This window comes from Monodelphis domestica, chromosome 1 (assembly GCF_027887165.1).
Source record: "Monodelphis domestica isolate mMonDom1 chromosome 1, mMonDom1.pri, whole genome shotgun sequence".
NCBI lineage: Eukaryota > Metazoa > Chordata > Mammalia > Didelphimorphia > Didelphidae > Monodelphis > Monodelphis domestica.
The window spans coordinates 108582321-108607844 of record NC_077227.1 but is presented as its reverse complement, the minus strand read 5'-3'; the positions used below and the strand labels follow the sequence as shown (position 1 = coordinate 108607844).

The 25524-nt window shown below is 37.0% G+C and overlaps 1 protein-coding gene across 3 annotated transcripts in view; it reads right to left on the bottom strand.

Moving 5' to 3' along the window:
- Positions 1-25524, bottom strand: part of SORCS1 (sortilin related VPS10 domain containing receptor 1) — a 757576-nt gene that overhangs the window by 14720 nt on the left and 717332 nt on the right. For all 3 annotated transcript variants that reach the window (XM_056804202.1, XM_007479039.3, XM_007479040.3), the window contains exon 24: positions 13215-13314. In XM_056804202.1, coding sequence (XP_056660180.1) covers positions 13215-13314 — 100 coding nt within the window. The remainder of the gene's footprint in view (positions 1-13214; positions 13315-25524) is intronic.

Below are 25524 nucleotides of genomic sequence, written 5' to 3'. Positions count from 1 at the left end.
GTGCCCCCTGTGTTTGCTCAGACTAACTCCCTTTTAAGTGAAAGAAACTCCTTAAAGCACTTATACCAAAATCTTGAATGATTTTTACAGCTTTCTCTCTTAAAAATAAATGTTGTCTGAGTCTGTAGGAGCCAAAGAAATAGTCTCTAGATGTCTGACTCCTAAAAGTCTCCCACTGTAATAGTGAGTGAGCCTTCCTGATAAAATAGAAGTTTGTTTTTTTTCCCAGCACCAGGATATATCTTCCATGCCCCACTTTCTCTTCTCCCTCATCATCACATTGTTCCAGCTAGATTCCTTTTATTCTGAACTCTTCACAGAAAGAGGTTTTCTATTTCTCCCCTTCTCTGTTAGCCTTGAAAAAAGCACAACTTTTATTTTGATTTTTAAAATTTTTTTTTTACTACTAGTCACTAGTTAGAACAACTGACTCCAAGACCCAACCTTGGACACAAGCTACTTGTAAGACCCTGGAAAAGCCAAGTAACCATCCAGGGTTCTGAATGAATCAGTAAAACTAAGTTGTGGAGTAGTTGCCTATCTTTTGTTGAGGACTTCCTTTCTCTGATGAATCCATGGCCTTGGTTCTGTCCAAAACAAAATAAAAATAGTCTACCCTAAAGAGAAACAGAAAAGGGTTTAAAATAGAGTGCAGAAGTCATAAAAAGGTACTCCTGTCTTCAGAGTAATGTCACTGGATTTAGACTTCTTTGATTCTTTTCTCTTTTAGCTGTGACCTATTTTTTGTTGTTTGGTCATTTTAGTTATGTCAGACTCTTCATGAGCTCATTTGCAGTTTCCTTAGCAAAGATTCTGGAGTGATTTCCCATTTCCTTTTCCAGCTCATTTTACAAGAGGAAACTGAGGCAAACAGAGTTAAGTGATTTGCCTAGGGTTACACAGCTAGTTAGTATCTGAGATCACATTTGAACTTGGTTCTCTCTGAATATAGACCCAGAGCTTTATCCACCACAGCAGCTTCTAGATGATCTTTTAAAAATTATTATCTATCGAGTCAGTCTTACCCAAAGCCTCAGCACTTTTATTTTAATTATTCAGATAACAATATCAGTGGTGGTTGTAAAATTAGGCCATTTCTCTTGATATTCATTTCATGTCACCAAAAAGGAAACTCAGAAAATGTTCATTTGCGGCTTATGAAACCCCCAAGGTCTAAGCTGTGGTCATTTAATTCTTAAACAAAACATTAGATATCCAGTTTCAAGATGTCCTGCTTCACACAGGAAAGATAAATTCCGTAGACTCTTCTCAAAAACAGTTCAAATGTTGTATAAGGGCTTTTGATCATCTTTCAATATCATATTCATTTTAATATTATCAATGCAATGTCAAGTGAACTAGCAGAAAGTTCTCTTGCAGCATGAGTAGCTCCTCTTTGAGAGGTTTAAGGGGAAACTTGGACAGAGATTCTATAAGATGAATGAGTCTGGATTGGATAAGATGGGACAGTCTTCTATTAAAAGAGTAATTGTTAGAAAAAATTAATTTCCTTTTTTCATAATTTTATTTAAAGATATTTTATTTTCTCAATTATGTGCAATAACAATTTCCAACATATGCTTCCTGCAATTATGTGATCCAAATTGTCTCTCTTCTTCCTTTCCTTACTCCCTTTCAGAGATGGTAAGCAATTTGATTTGTTTTATACATGCATTTATCATGCAAAACACACTTCCATATTGGTCATGGTGGTAAGAAAATACTAATATAAAACCAAAACCTCAAAATAAAGCTGTAAATAAACTCATATGAAAGATAGAATGCTTTGATCTGCATCTGATTCCAATAGTTCTTTTTTTTTTTGAGATGGATAGCATTCTTTGTCATGAGTCCTTCCAAATTGTTCCCATCCTTGTATTGCCAAGAGTAGCTAAGTCTTTCACAGTTGATCATTGTATATTGCTGTTACTGTGTACCATATTCTCCCAGTTCTGCTTATTTCACTATGCATAAGTTTTTGTAGCTCTTCCTGACTTTTTCTGAAATCATCCTGCTTCTCACTTCATATAGCATTTCATCACCAATATATACCAACATTTGTTCATCCATTTGATGGAAATGCCCTCAATTTCTAATCCTTTGCCACCACAAAAAGAGCTGCAATAAATATTTTTATACAAGTAGATCCTTTCCCCTTTTTCCATGGTTCCTTTGGTATACAGACCCAGGAGAGATATTACAGGATCAAAGGACATACATAGTTTTTATTGACCTTTAAACATAGTTCTAAATTGCCCTCCACAATGGTTGGATCAGTTCACAAGTCCACCAACAATGCATTAGTGCTCCAATTTTGCCACACCCCTCCTATATTTATCATTTTCCTTTATTGTCATATTGGTCAATATAATAGGTGTGAGGTGGTACCTCAGAGTTGTTTTAATTTGAATTTCTCTAATCAAAAATAACTTAGAATATTTTTTCATCTGATCATTGATAGCTTTAATTTCTCCATCTGAAAATTGCTTGTTCATATCCTTTGATCATTTGTCAATTGGGAAATGACATATTCTTATAAATTCAACTTTACATATTTAAGAAATTAGACCTTTGTCAGAGAAATTTGTTATAAAAATGTTTTCCCCAGTGTGCTATTTCCCTTCTAATCTTGGTTAAAATCAATTTTGCTGGTACAAAAGCTAAAAAAAAATTTCTAATAGAATTCTCAAGCCTAGTCAGCTCCTAAACTATTCTTTCTCCTGTCTTTGGCTCCTGGACCAGGAACTCCTATCCATAACTACCCATTGACATCCTGAGAATGAAATATCTGAGAGATTGGGGAGAAGATCTAATTGGATACTGATTATACCCTATGGTTCATCAGAGATAGATGTTTTAGATGTTTCAAAAGGTAAAATTATTTATGGAGTACATTAAATAGAGAGTTGGGATTACCTTTCTTCAACACCTGTCATTAATTAGTTTTATCATAATGACATGAGAACTATGAAAAGGCATAGGACTCATAACACTTCTTGAAACAATTATGTTTTCAGGGAGAAAAGAAACGTTACTGCACAGACACAGACAGACAGACAGACACACACACACATCCACATCCCACCCCCTTAAACATTGCTGTAAGGCAAAGAAGGAAAAAATATAAAACATATCCTACTGACTTCACCCACAAAAGACTTGTAAATGATAACTATTCAGATAATGAGGCAGCCAGAGACTAGAGAGACAGATGAATTTATTGGCTCTGGAAGAATTTCACTAGTACTAATTTCATCTCTAAATGGAAAATGTTATTGCAACAATTTATTTCACTTTACACTTCAGAGCTCCATAGCTCTTAAACCATCTACAACTGAAGCAGATGCCAGATATGCTGTATTGTCCTTTTCTAAAGGTTCCTGATGGGCAGTAATTCTATCTTGAAATGAACAGTCCTTTCCTTAATGTGTAATTGAGCGTCCATCCTGGAGATGACCAGCAGCTCAGGTGCGCTGGTGTCTATCTCTTTATCCCCACAGTCTCTATCTCAAAACATGCCTTTTAAAGGAGCAAAAAGAATCTCCTGCCAAGGGATCATGCCTCAGTAATTCTGTGATATTATTAAGGTTTAATTTTGTGGTTATTCATTCATTTTCAGTCGAGTCTGATCCTTTGTGATCCTATTGGGGTTTTCTTGGCAAAGATACCGGAGTCAGTGGTTTGCCATTTCCTTCCCCAACTCATTTTACAGATAAGGAAACTAAAGGAAAAAGGGTTAAATGACTTGCCCTGGGTCACACAGCTAGTAAGTATCTGAAACCAAAGTTGAACTCAGAAAGTTGAGTCTTCCTGGCTCCAAGCCACCTAGCTGCCCTATTAAAGTTTCATAGTTGACACTTATATAATGGTTTGCAAAATACTTCCCTTATATTAACTCATGAAAATGTTACGATATGGAAAAACAAACAAACAGCAGGGTTTTATAGTGGATAGAGTTTGGGGTATACGTTAAATCCATGTTCAAACCTTGTCTCTGTCTTTACCAGCTATTTGAATCCTGACATTTGATTTCACCTCTATGTCCTCAGAGTAACTCTCTAAGACTTAAACCTTTAGTTAAGTTCTAGACTGGATATTTGGCAGCTAGATGGTGCAGTAACTAGAGCATCACGCTTAGAATCAGGACGTCAATAACACAACAAATGACACAACAAAAAAGCCTGTTTACTATGTGCATTGGCAGAGTAAGAAGCCACATTTGGAGGATTCTTAGGACAAACTTATAAGCACTTCTATATTCAGTACTGTATTATTAGTGCAATCTAGAAGATATAATTTGTTTAACCTTCATAAAATCCACAGATAGATACTCAATTACATTTGTTACTAAGACTCTGATTCATGCTTTAATCATTTCTTAACTGGTTCATAGGCATCAGCCTCTTAGCTGGTCTGGATCATTCATCTAGATTATCAACATAATATAGTCCTGACTCAGTGGCACATTCATTTTGTTCCCACTAACTCCCACAGTCACTTTCTCATTCAGGCAATTAAGTTAACTCCCAGGACATGGGAGAATTAGGGTTTGATGGTTAGTGCTAATTTCCTCCCATACCTCACATCATACTTCTCATTTAATTCATGTTTCTTTTCCAACTGATGCCCTAGGTTCTAAATCAGATATTTTTCTGGGAAAAAAAAATATGTGCCCCTTGTCATACCAATTCATATGGACTTTTATTTATTAGTGCAGCATTGATAGAACTCTTAAATTCCATGTTGAAGACAAAGAGATCAGCTTGGGATCATGTAAAGAGTTCTAGCTTTAGGAAGAATTGAGTTTAAATCCTGTTCCTGAAACCTTCTAGTTCTAAGACTATAGGGAAGTCACTCAACCTCTATAAGGCTGTTTTCTCCTCTTCAAAAATGGGGATAATAACTTGAAGCATCTACTTCACAAGGTTGTAGTAAGGATCAAAATAGATAATATTTTAATAGACTTTACCAAGCTGAAAATCCTATATCAATATCTTTCATTGCATCTGTAGCTCTGAACCTCAGGGTATAGAGTCATCATGTCCCTTAGTATGGATGGAGAGGCTAATACAAGAAGATCCCCTCATCCAAATATTGTGTTGTTCAATTGTTTGAATCATATCTGTCACTTCATGGACCCATTTTGAGTTTTATTGGCAAAGATAGTAGAGTGGTTTGCCATTTTGGATAGCTCATTTTATAAATGAGTAAACTGAGGCAACCAGGCTTAAATATGCTCAGTGTCACATAGCTATTAAGTGTCTGAGGCTGGATTTGAACTCAGGAAGATGAATCATTCCTGATTCCAGCACTGACACTCTGTCCACCATGCCATCTAGCTCCCTTCCATATATATATAAATATATATGACTGCATGTTATATATTTATATATATGTACACACATAGACATCATCACAGTTAGCATTTATTTAAAGCTTTATGGTTTGTGAAATAGTTTATAATAATCCTCACAACTGAGAGATCGATGCTGCTGTGATTATCTCCAATTTACAAAAGAGAAAAACAGCAGTTCAGTGAATTGTCTTGATTCACAAAGTTTAACAAGTATTTGATTCTAGATTGGAACTCATGCCTTCCTGACTCCATGTCCAGTGTTCTATCCATTGGACATACCTGTCCCAATATCTGGAATAGGTATAATTGGAAGGAGTTGCCTCAGACACAAGGAGGTAAAGTGACTTGTCAAATAGTTAATAACTATCATAGGTAGTATTTAAATCCAGGTATTTTTGGCTCCTAGTCCATGACTCTATATACTATTATACCATGTTATATCTTCTACATAAATATAAGATACAAATATCAAAAGCAGTTGCTAAATATACTCAGTGATTTTTATTAACAAAGTACAATACTCTTAAAATGCAAATATCCCTTAAAGATATCCCCACTCCCTCTTCCCAGGAATTTAGCTTCCCTTTTCTCATCTATGCTCTAATTACTTACAGTAGTGAAGAAGAACAAAGTTAGGACTATCTCTTTGGGTTGAATCAGTGAAGAGGATAAGGATGAAGAAAAAACTTCAATCTAAAATATTCTTATAAGCATTGTCACTAAGTAGTTGAGTTATCAGTTGGGTTGACTAGTCAACCATGGTATAACACCAACTATAATGGTCATTGACTGGGCTGATGTTAAGTGACAACCCAGTCAGCCAGTGGTATCAGGTTCCAAAGCTGCTTAGGAGTGGTAAATGGGATGAGTGACCATCAGATCAATACTTTCATGTATGATCTTAAGTCAAAGCTTGATCCTTTCTTGCCTTTCTGCTCTTCTCTTTTTAAACTCCCTCAGTCATTTCAGCTTTCACTTCTATGTCAATGATGCCCCCGAATGCCATTATAATTATCCTCTTACCTGACTAGTCTTATATAGCCAACTGCCAAGGTTCCAAAGTGGGCATCTCAACTTAGAGGACTTGTTTTCACTTCAAATTCAACATACCTCAAAGTATTTTCTTGCCACCTCACTTACCTCCTCTTCTGACTTCACAGACTCTCTTAATGGCAAGCACCATTTTTTCAAACATCTACACTAAAAACGTTGGAATTACCTTTGAATTCTTCCTCTCCTTCATTACTAGTAAATGAAGAAAATTTGTTAGATTGTCCTATGATTTTCTATGTCCACAATTCTTTCTTTTAAATGTTATTACTTCACAACCACTGAAGAAGAAATGAAAGTAAGTATTGAGGATTGCCTTTCCCAACTGTAAGCCAATAAATCTGACAATTCAAGTGAAATAGATTCATCTACAAAAATATAAACTACCCAAATCAACAAAAGAGAAAACAGGAATACTTAAACAACCCCACCACAGATAAATAAATTGGACAAACCATCAAAGAATTCCCCAAGAAAAAGATTCCATGGCCAGAAGTATTCACAAGTAAATTCTACCAGAACTCAGAGCAGCTAACTCTAATATTTCATAAATGATTTGAAAAATAGGGGAAGAAGGAATCCTTCCAAACTTTTTATGACACAAATATGGTTCTGATAATTAAACCAAAAAGAGCTAAAACAGAGAAAGAAAACTATAGACCAATATCCCTAATGAACAACGATACAAAAATTTAAATAAACTGTCTTTACCCAAGGCTGAGTCTTTTTTAAACTCATCTTTTGAAAACTGAAACAATTTTCTAGCTGACCTCCTCAATTCTGTCTGTCAACCTGCTTGACTTTGTTTCTGGCTCAGCCTTGGCAAACATCAATTCAGGAGGACCACCCTGTTGAGAATGAGTCCACCTTCCTTACCAACTGCCACCCATAAGACAAGCAACTTAACCTTGCCAAAGCAGGAAGGAGATCTGATAAAGACTGGAGACAACATGTTCTAGGTAAGTCAAACCACTGCCACTACCTTGACCTCTACATCCTAGTAATATCAGTACTACCCTGTTTGGTTTGTCTCTGACTCTGTCTCTTTCACACAGACAGACAGACAGACAGATAGACACACACACACACACACACACACACAGACACACACACACACACACAGACACACACACACACACACACACACACACAAACAAAACCACCAGCCTTACTTCCATCTTAACTGCCACCAACATCATCCAGGAAATCAATTCAAACTGGTAACTGCTTCACTGGATACTGTAGCTTCTGTTTCTTCAGTAGCCACAATTCCTCATGATATGGGGAGTTCTAGCCACCTTGGCATTGTCAAGTAGTTCACTATCAGAAATGAGCATGGTTTTGGCCATAGAAGTAACTAAAGAAAAAGCATAACCCCCTGTGCCTGTCCATTTGCATCTGAAAGTTCTTAGGTGTTTTCCCTCTATTAGAATGTAGATACTTTGAGTTTAAACTCTGTCCTATTTTTCTACTTTTATCTCCAGCACTTGGACTAAAACTTTACATATAGCATTTAATAATTAGTTTTTTCATTAATTTATTTACTCACTCATTCAATCCATCCTGAAAAAGATTACCACATTAATCCTTCTTAAATACTGTTTGACCATGTCTTTCCCCCATTGTATCAAGACAAAATTCCTTTGCCTATTTTTTAAAGAACTCTGTAGAAAGGCAACATGATATAGTGAAATGGATTTTGGATTTTAAGTTAAAGGACTTGGGTTCAAATTCCATCTTTGCTACTCATTAGCTGTGTGACCCTGAACTATTAAATATTAAGTATTTGACCTTATACAAGTCACTTACTGTCTCTGGGACTTTCTTTCCTTAGGTGTAAAATGAGAGGAATCATTTAGGTGACCTCTAAGGTCACCTATGATTCCTATCACATAGTAGAAAAAGTACCAGCTTCAGACTCTGCTTACCTGGGATTGATTTTCCCCTTTCTCTCTAGCTGTGGTCAAGTACTATCTCAGAACCTCAATTTTATGAAATAAAAAAGATGTATAAATACTTAGATAAACTACACTATTGGAATGCTTAGAAGAACAAATGTTGCGATGTATGTAAGAATTTTCAGAAACATAAATCACTATGTATCAGGCAGTATTATTATTTATTCAGCCACAATTCCTGCTTACTTTTTAATATATGACTTCTTTAAATATGATGGTTTATTATCTGGCATCAAACCATGCTTGATTCTACATTTTACAGGATTTTTTGTTTCACTATAGCTCACTGCTTACTCCTAGTTTTATCTCCTTTTTTCCCTTATAGTTATTCTTACTCTCTTTTCTTTATTATTGCTTCTATCAGAAAAAATATGGGAATAGATTTAGGAGTCAACACAGGAACACTCTCAGGATTAGGAAGAACCAAACTCAACAATTCAAACAGTGTTCAGTCTTCAAAAGTTTAGTATTGCTTGGACAGGAATTCTAGTGATTCCCCTAAGTTGGATATGAGATGAAAAACATGAGCAACCAAAACTTGGTGTTTAATGGCATCCAGGTATCTAAAATGCTTATCTTGTGAACCCATAAAAAAGCATCAAGCTTCAAAAAAGAAATAGAATTTGAAACTGAAAAGAAGACTAGTAAATTCCTAGAAGGAGACAGCTCCTTTTCCCTTAGAGAGAACTCAAATTATGCACTGCCTCTCTCTCCAGTCACATACTCTGGGCCTAACATTTTTAAAAGGAGGCTGTTGAACATCTGTTGTGTAATTAATGGAATGCAACAGCATGCTATAATATTCCCTGGGAAGTTATTAGCAACACTACTTATGAGAAATGAAATGCTGCAAACAGCGGACCTTTGGGGGGGGGGGTTAAGGGGGAGGAGGAAGTAGAAGGACAAGGGAGAGCTAGAATTTGATGCAACTCTGCTCTGTTTTTACCTGACAGCTTCACCCCTTCCTCATTCCTGGTAGTATCTATGTCCTAATATTCATTTTACTGTAAGTATTTGTAGTTATACTTTGAGATCTGCACCTGTATTCCTTCCCTCAACCAACACGCAAAGGTTCTCTGTATAATAACTATGTATAATAATAGCTTCTAACGTTCTTCTTTTCCACTTTGCCCTTTGCCTAATACCTGATGAAATGAGATGGCAAATCTTTTGCCACATCCAATCACTGCATCTTCAGGCTTAATAGTTTTTCCCATAACTCAGCACAAAGATTTGAAAATCCCCATTGAAATAAACCTCCTGGATGCATAAAGTATACAGATCAAATCCTGTTACAACAAATAGGATTACAGCAAACCCCAGACAATCATCCACTTGTTTCAAGAGACATTTGCTTTGATCCAATTCTGATTTGACAATACAGTTTAGAAATACTCTACAAGTTGGTTGCAGAAGTCAGTTGAAATCGCTGCTCAAATGGATGAGGAACATGTCATTCAAGCTGATGGTAGTGTGAGATGGAAGGGAGAGAGAACGTCTTCAAGCCATCAATTGATACATATTTATTAAGTTCCTGCTACATTCCTGGTATGGCACTAACCTTAAATTCCAAGATTCAGAGACTCTTTCCAGAGAATTCCGTGTAAGCTAGTCCTCCATGCTCATCAGGAATTGACATGAAAGAGTTCTGTGCAAGAATAATTTCTTCCATGGTACTCAGAGATGCACACAGGCCCTTGTCTCTTTCCCTGGTTTTGTATCCTCATTTCTGACCTTGGTTCTTGGTTCATCTGCTCACCCAGACAGTCTTAGATCTCTTGCAGCTAGTATTTCTCTAGAGTACTCTCTAGCCCTTTCACCTTTTCTACAGGGACACTCGGTCCTTCCCCTGAATTCTAATATAGATTCAAGCTTACTCTGACATTAATCCCTCAGTGATGTGTGTAGTCATTGAATAGGCAGTGTACTCCAGCAGTTAGTACTCATCTACTCCATGACAAAAAGTTATTAGCCTTTAATAAATAACTTAGTCAAACCAAACCTGAATTTTTTTTTCTTTAAAATTTTACTTTTTTTTTACTAACTTGTTAAAATCGACTGGCTATCTTGACATCACTTAAGCATAGACTTGGTCTTTTTTCTGGGAATATTCTATTAGCTCAATCAGCCATGTATGTTTCTAAGACATAGATTAATCATAGATTTAGAGTGAGAAGGAAACTTGAAAGCTACGAATCCAACCCCTCTCATTTTACTGATGAGGCTAAAGGAGATTATCTGTCTAGTATCAATCAGCTAGTAGGTATATATGGCTGTATTTGCACTCAGATCTTCCTAATTTTATTTCTAGCCTTTGCCCACTGTTCTGCCTTGATGTCTTCATATTCCTTGCATTTCCAAAATTATGTAATTCCATGAGATGATGCTAGCATACATTTGGACGTGGAGCCCTGCTCATTTCTTTCCCTTCTTTCTATATAATGATCTTCATTTCTCTTTTTCTGTCTTCTTTCCTGTCTTTACCTTTGATCTATCATTTCCTCTCACAGGAATTTATAAGTTAGATCTTGTGGAGTCAGAGTTTAAAAAATATGTTAATTAGAATCAGAGAGTTAAGGCAAACAGGAATTTTCTGGGTCATGGAGTCCAAACTCCTCACTTGACCATGAAGAAATGAAGGTTTTGGAAGATTAGTGGAGCTCTCCTTGGTCACCAAGGCTTTAAGCATAAGAAACAGCATTTGAACACAGTTCCTATTATCTCCTGATTCAATGTTTTTCCCATTGTCACACAATACTTCCTTTGTTTGAGGCATACTGTGAACAATAATGGACAATCTCCTTGACACTACCTGAAACTTTTGAACTCTCAAGAAGAAGGATGCTTTGGAAATATGGTTTTACTGGAAAGGCATGAGAAGGGAGTCGTGATGATCTTTATATTAGAAAGGAATGTAATCATGGCAGCTAATTTTTGGAGTAAGACCTGTTTCTCAGCAGGTCAACGGTTTGCTCTTCACAACCAAAGCAGAGGTTTTTATAGACACTATCAAACCTGACTTGGAAGTCCTTAATAGGCCTATCCAAATAATAAATGTTATATCATATAACATCATGATAACATAAGCTTCTGTTTAAAGAAACAAATATCTACTCATGACAACAGAAAGTATCAGTGTTTAATCACCACCACTAATAAGGTCCATGGAAAAGCAGAATAAAATATCAAGAATAATTTTAAAGCATTGTTGTTGTGATTTCTAATCTTCAGGGAGCAATCCCGAGGAACAGGCACTCTGGATGATAAAGAATATTCATTAATCCTACTACAAGGATTTTTTGCAAAGGAGTTTTTATACTCATTGTGCCATTTGGATTGGTGGGTAATTCAAATATTACATAAATATAATAGATAGGGTTCCTGAGGAACAGAGATGTTAAAGGATTTGTCTAAGATCACAAAGCTTCTTTTTAAGGATCCCTTCTGGGGACACTCCTCAATTAGACACTCATATTTAAACAACGGGATCTAAAGAGGATCACCTAACTACTTACTCAGGGCTCTGGGTAACCCAGAGGTTGAGTTTATTATATTGTCTCTCAAGAGCTTCCTATTAATTATTAACCAGAAACCTAAACTAGAGTTTTTAGGAAAGGTATTCATGAAATGGTATAGTAAGAACAGTTTCTTGAGAATTTTCTCCCTAAAGACCTGATATGTATACTCTACCACAAGGACTCACAGAGTTCCAGGAGAAAGTATATTGGTAATAAGTCATATTTACAGATAATCAAAAAGTCAACTCATACTTCTCAGACACTGAAATTTGGAATTATACTCAGAAAGTTATAAAACTGTGTATATCTGTTGAACCAGCAATACCATTACTAGGTTTATTTCCTAAATCAAGGAAAAAGGAAAAAGGCCTATACATTCTAAAATATTTATAGGAGCTCACTTTATGGTTGCAAAGATTTGGAAATTGAAGGGATGCCCATTCACTGGGGAGTGGATGAGAAAGTTTTGGCATATGATATTGTGATGGAATAGCACTGTATTATAAGACATGATAAGCAGATTAATTTTGGAAAAATGTGGAAAGACCTACATGAAATTATGAAGAGTTGAATGAGCAGAACAAAGAGAAAATTATATATGGAAATAGATATAGCATTTGAAGAATGAGTTGTGATAGCCTCTTTATGAATCATACTCTGGTATAAGAGATCCATACTTTGAGAGAGAGAGAGAGACAGAGAGACAGAGAGACAGAGAGAGACAGAGAGAGAGACAGAGAAAGAAAGAGAGAGAGAGACATAGAGAAACAGAGAGAGAGAAAGAGACAGACAGGCAGAGACAGAGACACAGATAAAGAGAAACAGAGACAGTGACAGAGACAGAGAGAGATTCTATTCTCCTAAGAGTGATTCCTTCATCCTTCACTGGAGATTGGTTCTTTAGTTCCCAAATAACTTCTTTACTAACTTCTCTTTTTGAATATACCTCAAGAGCTATGACTTGATCTTCTCAACCAATCACAAGAAATTTCAATTGCTTCTCTTCCAATGACCAAGAGTCCTATGATTCTTCCAGATTTGTGGGTTTACCCACAAGCCTTTAATGTAAAAAGGTTATAGAAAAAGCCTTTAATGTAATAACGTTATAGAAAAATCCCTAGTTTACTCTGTTTAACTGCTTGGTCAATGGAGTTGGGGCAGAACTCTGCTTTTACACTGAGATATGGGGATCCAAATGACCAATGCAGATCAGCTAACCCCCAAAAATGTTTTTGTACTGTCATATCTTATTGTCTTGTGATATGGAAATGTAATCAGGAACCAAAAACACATAAAATATAATAACCAACACATGGAGGAAGAGAAACTGACCTGCTGTTAAGTGGGCAGCATGAACAAGAACACGGATTCCAGGTTTTAGCTCAAAATGGATGGAGTTTTGGTTCAGTTTGTGAATCATCAGTTCTGATATCTGGAAAAAAGGCATAAAAATTATTATTGGAAATGTCATACTGTCATGAAAATGAGTATATTAGATTAATAAATCTTAGAATTTATAATGGCATTAGAGAGATAAAAACAGTTTGAAAATATATTTTATACTATTTTAGTATATATTTTATACATATATTTCATCTAATACATACATATATAAGGATTACAGATTATTGGGTATGGATTTATTATGTTCAAAGAAGAAGAAGAAGAAGATGTTAGATAATTAATTGATTTATTCAAAGCTCAACTGTGAAATAAAGTCATTTATTAGCATTCATATGACCTGAGACCTTGGAGATATTTGTTCTATGTAAATAATGACTTATACAGACCCGACACATATTTGTGAGATTTACATATATTGTCTTTTCTTGGCAGATACTGATAACATAATATAAGGACACAGCCTAAAATTCATTATACCTGACAACAGGAAATATAAACATAGGCCTGTAAACACTAGGCATGTTAACAACACAGGCCTAATTAATTAATTTGCTAATATTCACTTTCATTTACAAGTATTAGTTATGCTCCTCTTTTGTCCCCAAACATATAGTGAATACACTAAATAAAATATTCATGGTCACAAAATATATGCCACCAAAGCTGAGGTGCTATAACAAGTTTAATAAATAACAGTTTGTGTCACATTTTCAAGGGCAAGATTAAAATATGTGCACTGGATTTTAAGTACAAACATAATCTAATTTGATTCAGATATGTTTTTGCTTCTCAGGGACTTCTCAAAAGCTGTCAGGGAAAACACTTTCCCATCAATTTCAGACTGTCTTCCCCATGTTATTCATTTCAGTCAAGTCAATGTAATTTGTAAATGCTAATTAAATCTGATTAGATGCTCTCTGGCCATCTTTCACCTTGGGATGATGTTTACATCTGGGTGAATTCTTAATGTTTTCTTCTTGATCTTAGGTGGCAGTCTGTCCCTAGATTCCTTGAAATGATGCCCCAAAACCAACCAAGATTCAAATACTCTGGATTGGAACACTGCCAGAGTAGATGACTATCACTAGGCATGTAGGGAAAAGAAAGAGAGCACCAGTGTTTATTCAGAGCCTATGTTCCAGGCACTATGCTAAATGCTTTAAAAATACCTCATTTGATCCTCACAACAATCCAGGGAAGGAGATCATCTACCAATCCCATTTTACAGTTAAAAAAATAATTGAGACAAATAGAAGTTAAGTCATTTGTCCAGAACCACCCAGAAAGTAAATGTCTGAGATCTTATTTGAACTCAGATCTTCCTGTCTCCAGGTTCAGAACTGTACCCACTGTGCCACCTAGCTTCTATTGATTAGGTAAACAAGACATTAGTGCCTTTGCCTCATATCTGATGACTGCAGATTTAATTGTCATGGTGACAATAGTGAGAGGCAGAGTACAGGAGACAAAGAAACTAACCTGCTGTTCAGTGGACGGCATGCAGGAGAACAAAAATTCCAGGTTTTAACTCCAAGTACATGGGGCTATGTGGATGGGTGGAAAGAGGGAAATTCAGACTAAGAAAATCACCTGTGGCTTACTTAGCACTCATGCAACTGGCATTATTAATACTTTTCCTATTGCTTTTTATTTCTTTTTGCAAATGGGCTGTAATCTAGACATGAATGAGCAATCTTTGTAGGTCTTAGTAAATTGGGAAAGAGATTAAGGTCATGTGATAATGGGGACAAAATGAATCAAACACATTATTGATTTGGACGGAATAAAATGCTGCTCAAAGATAATAGCCTGGGGAGGCACTAAAGGCAAAAAAGGCAGGTCCCATCGACGCATGTGCAGATAGTGTCAAAATGAACTCAACACCATAGAGGTGCCAAGTCTGTTCTGTGCCAGCCCAGTTACTCCAGGGTAGCTCAGGGTTTGTGGCACCATCTGGTGGTTTACTCAGATTTGGCACCCTGAGTTGCTCTGCCAGCTTTGCTTTGTGCCAAGCAAGGGCTGCTAAAAGTAGGAGCTCTTACTCATTTACAATTAAAAGTTGCTGTCAACCCCACTCCCATTAGTATGCAAAAGGTCTAGGATGGCAGAAGGTTGGTTTTGTGGGTGGTTTAGTGGCATCCAACTTTTTGTGATCTGGTTTGGGATTTTCTTGGCAAAGCAAATAGAGAATCACACCAAGAGTAAGTGTCTGAGGTCAAATTTGAACTCAGATCTTCCTGACTCCAGGTCCAGCCCTCCATTCCCTGAGCAGCTTGCTCTTGTTATATCTAATCTCCAGTGCTAACACATAGTAGGTACTTCCTCATAGTTTGTAAAAGAAACAGATGAATTAGCCAACATGCTTCCCTAGACCAACCATTTGAATGATATTCACTCATTCACTCTGAGAATGTTTTTTTCTTCCAGGGAAAGATATAAATAACTAAGCCAGAAAATTAAGTTTATCAGAATCACATACTTCTAATTTAGAGTCTCCAGGAGTGTCCCCTGTGAAAGTAATTATCTTTCCGGATTTGCTGTGGGTTGTAACAAGGCTTCACTGGCTTTATCAGCTTCATTTGCAAAATTAAGTATGATATGCAAAAATAACCTGGGAACAGGAAAGCGTTTTTCATGTATTTAACTTACATCAAAGGACAAGCAATGCAAAACAGAGTCTATTGAAAAGGAGTTACTCATAAGAAAAGAAAAAAAAAAGCTAAAGGAAATAGACATTCCACACAAGGATAACCTCAATCAGAACCTGGTGTCTTTCCACTCAAAGAGATGTGGATCACATGTTCATTGGAGGTCTGGAGGCAGACTTATAAGTGGTTTCTGCAGCAGACAGGAAGGCATTTGGTGAGCATACATTTGTCAGATTAAGGCTTTCTGCTAGGATGTGTGCTTTTTAAAATCATTCAGATATTAAACCCTTTCCTCTGGGAATGTTATTCCCCATCACTGGAATATTCATTCCTCCTTGCATCTATGAGAGGTGAAAATAGACATATTTTCTCAGATGAGGAGATTGAGCCACAGAATGATGGGTTTTGTTGCTGTTTGGTTGTTTTTCAGTTATGTCCAACTCTTCATGATGCCATTTGGAGTTTGCTCAGTTAAAATGCTGGCGTGGTCTGCCATTTCCTTCTCCAGGTCATTTTACAGATGAGGAAACTGAAGCAAATGGGGTTAAGTGACTTACTCAGAGTTGCACAGCTAATAATTATCTGAGGCTGGACTTGAACTCTTGAAGATGAGTCTTCCTCATTCTAAGGTCAGTGCTCTATCTACTACACAACCTAACTGCCTATATAGAGATTGGTATGGGATCTGATGAATCAGAAAACCACACTGGCTCTGGAGTCAATGAATCTGAGTTCAAGTTCTGCTTCTCATGCTTACCTCCTAACCATTTCCTTGATCAGGAACCAGGACATGGTTTCTTTATCTTTAATGTGAAAGGATTAGGCTAGGAGATTCCTGCCTACACCTGTTAGAATAGGTAGGATTACTCACTTTTAACTCTAAAAGAATCAAGGCAAAGGAAGGTAAAAAGACTTGTCTATGGTTTTCCATCTAATTAATAACAGTCAGGACTACAACCTGTTAGAAGCCAGAGTTCCCATATAGTGCTGCTTTTAAGAAGCACCATTTTTTAGGAGAACCACATCTCAGTTCTTTCTCACAGAAACTATTGTGGTACCTCTAATCTCCCTCCCATGGCAGCATGTCTCTACTATTTCATAGCTTGGTTTGCTTACAATCTGGTTTTCTAATGATTTCAGCTTCTGTTTTTCTGCAGCCATTTTAGCACTTATTTATTCCTCCCATTTTGGGATTCTCTTTTGGTTTCAGTCAACTGAGCACCTGTTTGGTTTCTGCTCTTCCCCATTCCCTTGAGTTTGGGCATTTCTAGCTCACTCCTTCAATTCCTTGATCCCCAAGTGGATTTCTAAGGACAGGGCAACAAAGAGTGTTTTCATGAAATACTTCCATTAATAGGGCTACTGGCCCTTTGTCTCTGGTTTCCTCCATTAGCCCTCTCCAGGGTATTTTAATTAAACTTCTTCCTTGAGGTAGCTGAGCTAGAGGTATGGAAGTGCTAGGTAAGAGAAATGGCATTTTCTCATTTCTCTGCAACCAGTATAATCATACTACTTACCTAGCTATCTCCATCTCAGCTAAGGTGTGCGAAGCATTGGGACAGGTGCACATAGCAATTTCAAAATACTATTTGTGAGCTTTTCAGAGACTCACTTAAAAAGAGCATTATTGGGGGGGCAGCTATGTGTCTTAGTGGATTAAAAGCCAGGTCTAGACATAGGAGGTTCTAGATTCCAAATCTGGTCTCAGACACTTCCTAACTACAAGACTCTAGGCTTGTCTTAATCCCAGTGGTCTAGCTCTTACCTTACTTGTTTCCAAAATTGAAGATAAGAGTTTTGTTGTTGTTGTTTTAAAGACCATTATTAGACTCAGAGATGCTCAGCATCCCTGCAAGTAGTCATGACAGAAAAAAAGGTGAGATAAAAGATGAAAATATTAGTAATGGGTCAGGCATAATAAAAGGGCAGAAGGCATTGTCTGCAGAGGCTCGGAGGAATCTTGAATTGAACCTATAGATGTGGATAGAGCTCTGCTTCTTCCCCTCTAATATATACTGTGTTATATACTGTGCAGAATTGGTTGTCTTGGTAAAACTCATTAATTCTTCCTATTGATCATTGCCTGACTTCACTGCTCTTGTGGCTAAATAATCCCCAGGAGAAGAAAACAACATGTTAATGTTGGCCCATCATCTATTTCACAGAATTTTCTTAGAGTCAGAGCTGCCCATACTCCAGGATGCGTTGTCCTGGAAACGTGTCACTTTGTAGGGAAAGACAGGACTCAGTAGTTTTATCTCTATATTTGCTACCAAATGGGAAGTATGAGTGAGAAGGCAGGACTTCTACACATATGGATTTTCAGTGGTAGATCTCTTTTGTAAGGAGAGTGAAAGGCATAGGATCAGTAGCCATGAAATAGCAAGTTGAATAGAGAGTTGAAAGGCAGCCTGGAGCAATAGACAGAGTTGGTTTCAGAAGCATGAAGACTTGGGTTCAAGCTCTGAAACTTATTGACTGGATGACTATGGGCAAATCATTTAATTTCATTGTTCTGGGCAAGTCAACTAGAAATTATACAGAGGGTGCTGACCTGGCTTAGTAGAAGGAATTCATTCATATGAGAGTTTTATATACAAATGTAATCAGATATCCAGGCCCAATCCCGAGTAGTTTATTAAAACGAAAGAAAGTCACTCTACCCATGAGGCAGCCCAGGTTCAAAGGTTTCCAAAAAGATTAGAAAAAATTGTGGATGATAGATTCATCATGAGTTATTTAAGGAAGATAAGATGACCATACTAACCTCTCCTTTGTATATTGATTTGCTATTTACAAAACATCTTCTTTACAATAATTCTGAAAAGCAGATATTGAGAAGAGTATTATCATCATTTCATGTCTGAGGAGACTGAGGCTCCCAGAATTCAGCTGTCATCACTAGCAAGGGTCAGAGTTAGGATTGTGGACAAATCTAGCATTCCTTTCACTTTCCCAGCATGGCTGCCTCTTTCTGTTGTTCAGAATACAACTCTCAACTCTAGGCTTTAGAAGCAAGGGGAACAATATGTAAGGTTTTTTGAAGGGCAATCACAGAGATAAAGGATTTGACTTGCTTGGTTTAGGGTCATTAGGACAGAAATAAGTGGAATATAGGGAGAGGTCAGTTGAAGTTAGAGGTAGGGAAAACTTTCCTGGTGATGAGTGTCATCAAGAGATCTATGACAGGTTTTCTCTCAGAGAAAAATGGGGAAAAGAAGTAAGGAAAAGAATGAAGGAAAAGAAGGAAAGAGAGAAGGAGGAGAGAAGAAGGAATTGGGGCAAAGGAGTAGAATTTGTGAGTTCCTTTAGGACAGATTCTGAGATTGCCTTCTATCACTTTAAACAATGAAGCTGAGCTGATCAAGAAACATGAATCAACTGTCTCTCTCTTTAGCTTCCGATCACAAATTACAGAGTCCTGCCCCCTTCCTAGCTACATATCCTCCTTGGGCACAGGCTAAATTTTTGTGCATTCCAATGGAACAATAACACCTCATTCTAGTCCCTAGAAGTAGCTTCTTTTGCTAATTGTGTTACATAGAGAAACTCGTCAACTTGTCTATGGAGTTTATGGTCCAGTGTTGCTACTTTGAAGGAGACAGTGAAGGAGACAGTTCATAGGAGACAGTGAGTGTGTGTATGTGCATGTGTGTGCATATATGTGTATGTACGCATGCATATGCATTTATGTGTGTAAAATAAAACAAAAGAAAAAAGTCCCAGGTTGTGAAGACCAGGTATGCCAGGGCCATTTACCTTTCTTGTAATTTAACATTTTCACCTGTATTAGGACAATAGTAACATCAACACAGTTGGAAAATTCATTGATTTTGATTTTAGTGGATGTTATGTGTCCTGAGAAGATTTTCTTCTTTATTGGGTCTATGAAGCCCCCTTTACTGAGCACTAAAGCCTCACCAGGATGGTATTCAAATTTTGTCTCTCCACAGGACCAGACATTCTGTTTTCTCATCCTTTTCCCCTGGCAGTATTCCAGATGACAAGGGAATTTGCCATCAATGAAAGTGGAAGGAGGAAAGTAAGTCTGTCTATGAGAGGATGAGGAGGTAAGGAGAATGGGATGACATTTTTTTTTTCTGTACCTGAGCAACTGCCTCTAGTGGAATATACTCTCCATATTCCCCTGACCTGAGGAAGAGAGTCCCTTCTGGCTGGCCCAGCATTGATGAAATGAAGACTGGTAGAACCATTCCAGACGGCAGGTCGTTTGATTAACCCAGCCTGCCTCAGCTTAGTAACAGGGTCAAGTGCTTCTTGCTGTGAGGAATTTTCAATTTATTTCACAGATAAGATAGCTCTGATCCAAGCCAACTCCCCTGCTTCCATGGGAACAGTGGCAGGAAGAGCTCATACAACCAGGATGTAAGGAAGCATTGGACATTAATTTAAATCTTTCAAGGACCTGCAAATTCAGCCCTCACTTTCAGTGGGGCTGGCTGGGTGAGAGTCCATCACTTTCCTCAACTAAAGGATGGGCTAGAATCAATATAGATAAGAACCCTTTATAAGCAAGAGGCCAGGTTCATGGAAAATGAGCAAAGGTGAGCCTTGCCTAAATCTTGTCTCAAAACTAGAGTAGAACATTAAAAACACTCCCCCCACCTCTGCCATCTTGGTGTATAAAAATCTATTTGGCTTCTCCTTGTTTATTCTCTGCTATAATAATCTTGAACCCTTGAATTGCTTGCCAGTTCCAGGAAGGGGGAAGGAAGGGAAAGGAGGAAAACAATTTAGAATATATAACTTTGGAAAACTCATGTGGAAATTTTTTTATTACATGTAATAAAATGTCTTTATAAAATATCTTAGTTGGGAATCTTAAAATGTCTTTACAAAAAAAAAATCTTAAACCCTTCTAAATTACATATTAGGTTTTTTTTAAGTTTAAGTCCAGAGCAGCTGGGTGTTTCAGTAGATTGAGGCCTGGGCCTAGAGACAGGAAGCCCTGGATTCAAATTTGATTTCAGACACTTCCAACTATGTGACCCTAGGCAAGTCAATTAATCCCCATTGCCTAGCCCTTACCACTTTTCTGCCTTAGGACCATTATATTCAGTATAGGAATGGTGCATTGCCTCAGGTGCAGAGTAGCTACAGTTCTGATGGTCAAGAAATCATATTATATAATACTGGGATGTAAATTGCATGTATATTCTGCATAGCAAATAGAAAAACTGCTGAGGTCGCAGAATATGCATTCATTCACTGATGCAAGAATACCCCAGGATGAAATAATTTTGTTAGGCAATAATAACATCACTATTCACAGTGATGTGCACCACTGAACCCAGTGATTCTGATTCCTGATTTGCCAATGGGTGGAGAAGAATTACATGATTGTAATCAAGTGGTAGAAATGATGCACAAACCCAATGAACACCTTAAAGACACACCTCTTATCAATCCAGAAATAGAGTAATACAGGGATGGGTCCTCCTATATTCACAATGGGAGGAAAGTCACAGGAGCAGCTGTAGTGGACTATGACAAAACACTTTGGCATGCATCATTGCCTAGTCATGTTAGTGCCCAGGGTGCTGAGCTCAAGGCTTTGCTCCTGGCCTTAGAGTTTGCTAAAGGGAAAAGAGCTAAACTTTTTTGGATCTGAACTATGCTTTCTTCTCTGTGCATTGGTTGTCATACATATGGAAAAACAGAGGGTATAACACTTCAGTGAGGAAACCAAAATAGACTGTCTTATAAATGCTGTAGACTTTCCAAAAGAGGTGGCCATAATCCATTGTAAGGCACATACTCATTGAAAAGATAGAATATCCCTAGGGAAGGATAGAGCAAACCTAACATCAAAATAAGCTGCGATTCAGACCCCACTGTGTGCTGAATTTCTCTCTGAAAGGCATAATCTCACCGAAGCCTACAACAGAGAAGAAATATAGTCATGGAAGGAGCATCTAGGTGCTAAACTAATCAAAGGCATTTGGATTGCTCAAGGGGGTAAAATTATTCTCCCTAAAAAACTATATTTTTTACAGAGATTTTGGACGGTACCAGGAATAACAACAAATGCCATTAGAAATTGTCAGGCATGTGAAACATGCAGAAAGTATAATCAAGGACAATTTAAGAACATAGCATTGGGAGGCAGACCACTCAGCTATATGCCTTTCCAATGTATTCAAATTGATTATATTACCATGCCTAAAGACAAGGGATACAAATATGCATTGGTGATTGTGGATAGACTGACAAGATGGTTTAAGCATGCCCATCCAAGAAAAATGATACAGCAACAGTAGTGAGATTTCTATTAAAAGAGATAATGCCTAGACATGGCATTCCCAATACCATAGACTCAGACAAGGGGTCCCATCTGGGGTGCCAAATTGTAATAAGGGATTATTTTAAGTGATAAATGATAACTAAAGATCAGATCTGCTAATCTCCTCCCTTCCTCCCTTCTTCCTCTCTTCCTTCTTCCCTTCCCTTCCAATTGATGCTTCTGTTGATCTCTCTAAATCAACTCAGGGTGAGTTTTATGATGTCTCAAAAAATATTCTTTCTCTTCTTTAAGATTAAGTAAGGGATTTATTGGGGAAGAAGGGAAAGATAAGGAAATTAATGGAAAGAGGGTTTGAGGTTTCCCTAACAGTAGAACAATTCCTAGGTTGGAGGATGGTGGAATATAGTTCAGATTGGGAAAATTGGTTTACAGGTCTGGAAATTCAGTCACTGTAGCAAAGCAGAGAAATCAGAGAGAGCTGGACTTTTGTCCTTCTTTCTTTCTGTCCCCAAGCCAAGAGACCCTTCTTCCTTTCTGTCTCCAAGGCAAAGAGATCAAGATTTTCAATTTGTCTCCTCCTTTTCAACAGTCTTTTCTGGTTATCATTCCAATTAGAATGTTCTCCTTGAGTGACAGCTCAGCAGCCCCAGTTTCTCCTGCTCTGTTGCAGTCTTTTTCTCATTTTCTCTTTTCCACAACATTACAGAAGGTAAAGGTTTAAAAAATAATCAATTTAAAAAAAATTATATATGTGTATATATACATATATATATATATATATATATATATATATATATATAATTTGAGTGTAGAAAGGTCTTTTCCTTCTGTTTAAGGGATATGGTAGAGAGGGAAGGCATCTCTTATTTAGGGATAAGAGAGCTCTGGTTCTGTTCTGAGTTCAGTTGTTAAATCATAAGAATTAGCATTTACATAAAACATTATAGTCTGCAAAGTGTTTGGCTTATTATTCCATGTATTCTTCAAAACAAGCCTGTGAGGTATGTGCTTCAAGTTATAGTATTCCCAATTTGTATATGAGGAAACTAAAAAACAGAGAAGTTAAAAAAATTATAATAGCTAACATTTATATATCACTTCAAGGTTTGCAAAGCACTTTCCACTAAAAGGGCAACAACCCTGGGAGTTGGGTGCTTTACTTTACAGATGAGAAAACTGAGTCAGGAAGAGGTTTCATGATTTGCCAGGATAATACATTAAGTACCTGAAGCTGGATTTTGAGCTCAGTCCTCCCTCCCTAACTTTGGGCCCAGTGATCTATCCATTATACCACCTAGCTGCTCACATTCACACAGCAAAGAATGCCAGAGTTAGGATTTGAAAATGGGTCTTCCTTTCTTCAATCTAGCATTCTATTTGCTAAGCACATTACCCATATTAAGTCTTTATTTGGCCTTGAAGAAATTGTTCCCCTGCCAAGTCTAGGCCTCATATTCCTCACCTATAAAATGAAATGAGTCAGTCAACAAGCTGGTTTACTATGTGTCTGGAATTGTAGGTCCAAAGGAAGACAAAAAATAGTCCTTACTTTTGAGGAATTTATATTCTAATTTGAGGCAACATATAGAGTTATATACCGGACAGAGAACAGGTAAACTCAGAAAGGGAGGAATCAGCTTCTTGCAAGAGTTTGCCTTGTCGTCCTTCAGTTGTGCTTCAGTCGTGCTTCAGTCGTGTCCAATTCTTATGATCCCATTTGGGATTTCCTTGGCAAGGATACTGGAGTGGTGTTCTATTTCCTTCTCCAGTTCATTTTACAGATGAGGAAACTGAGGAAAACAAGATTAAGTGATTTACCTGGAATCACACAGCTAGTAAGTATTTGAGGCCAGATTTGAACTCATGAAGATGAGTCTTCCTGACTCCAGGCTCCAGTGCTCTATCCAAGATGTCACTAGGAGTCAAAGGGGTTGGCTAAGAGGTCCCCAAGGCCTCAACCAGTAATGGAGCTCCAGAGACTACTTAGCTCCAATTTGAGCCATTCCTATCAGGTTGCATCCATTGCCTGAGATACATAAGACTTCCTGTCCTCTCAATATGGATAGTACATGACACTAATCATGTTTCCAATATTTGTATCTAACATTCTGGATATAGTATTTAGCTATGACACTTCTGGTTAGAGCCAAGATCCAGGGAAACAATATCCCATAATTGTATTTAATTGTCATTATAATGTAATTAATCTGCCTTAAAATCTGTTTATCTAAATGTATCTAAAATAAATGGGTATATTTAGATACCATGATTTTCTCAAATATATATTCACACCCACATACACACATAAAATATACATATGTATGTGTGAGGGGCAATGTGGTGCAGTGAATAGAGTTATCATCAGAGTCAAGGAGACCTGGGTTCTAGTGGTGCTTCTGATTTATAACTGGTCCTGCAGAACAATAATTTATGATTATTATAATTATTAATTGTTATAATTATAAAATTACATAAAAGAAGATTTAGCTCAATAAAAGAAGGAACTTCCTAAGAATCAGAGATGACACAAAATGGTATGGTCTTCAACAAGGTAATGAGTTCCTTGCCACTATAGGTATTCAAGTAGCAACTAGATGCTCACCCATTATGAATGCTATAGGGATAAGATTCCTGCATTAGGTGATAATTTTGATTGGATTAGCTGTAATATAGTTCCAAAGTTGTACAATGTAAATAGTGGCAGATGGAGGGTCAGAGGACTTGAGTTCAAAGTCCAACTCTGTTATTCACTTCCATTTGACTTGGGTAAATCACTTAATTTCTCTGGACATTAATTTTTTCTTCTGCATTAAGGGGGTAAGACTGAATGACCTATAATATCTTTTCCAGGTCTAAATTTATATGTCTAAGATAGGGATTCTTAATCATTTTTGGTGTCCTAAATCTCTTTGCAAATCTTGTGAAATTTATGGACCCATTCTCAGAATAATATTTTAGATGAATAAATTAGAATATATAGGATTACAAAGGAAAACAACTATATGGAAATTTAAAAATATATTTTTCCCCATAAATATTTATAGAACTCATGATATCCAGAGTTCACTTCAGGGTTAAGAACTCTTGTTTTGAGATTCTATTACTGTCTCTAGTTCCATAAATATATATTCATACTTGTCAGAACTGAAATCCTTTCTATCTCTTACATTAATAAGTAAATATGGGGGTAACTAGATGGCTCAGTGGATTGAAAACCAAGCTCAGAGATAGGAGTTCATGGACTCAAATCTGGCCTCAGATACTTTCTAGTTGTGTTACCCTGGGCAAGTCACTTATATCTTCATTGATTAGACCTTGCTACTTG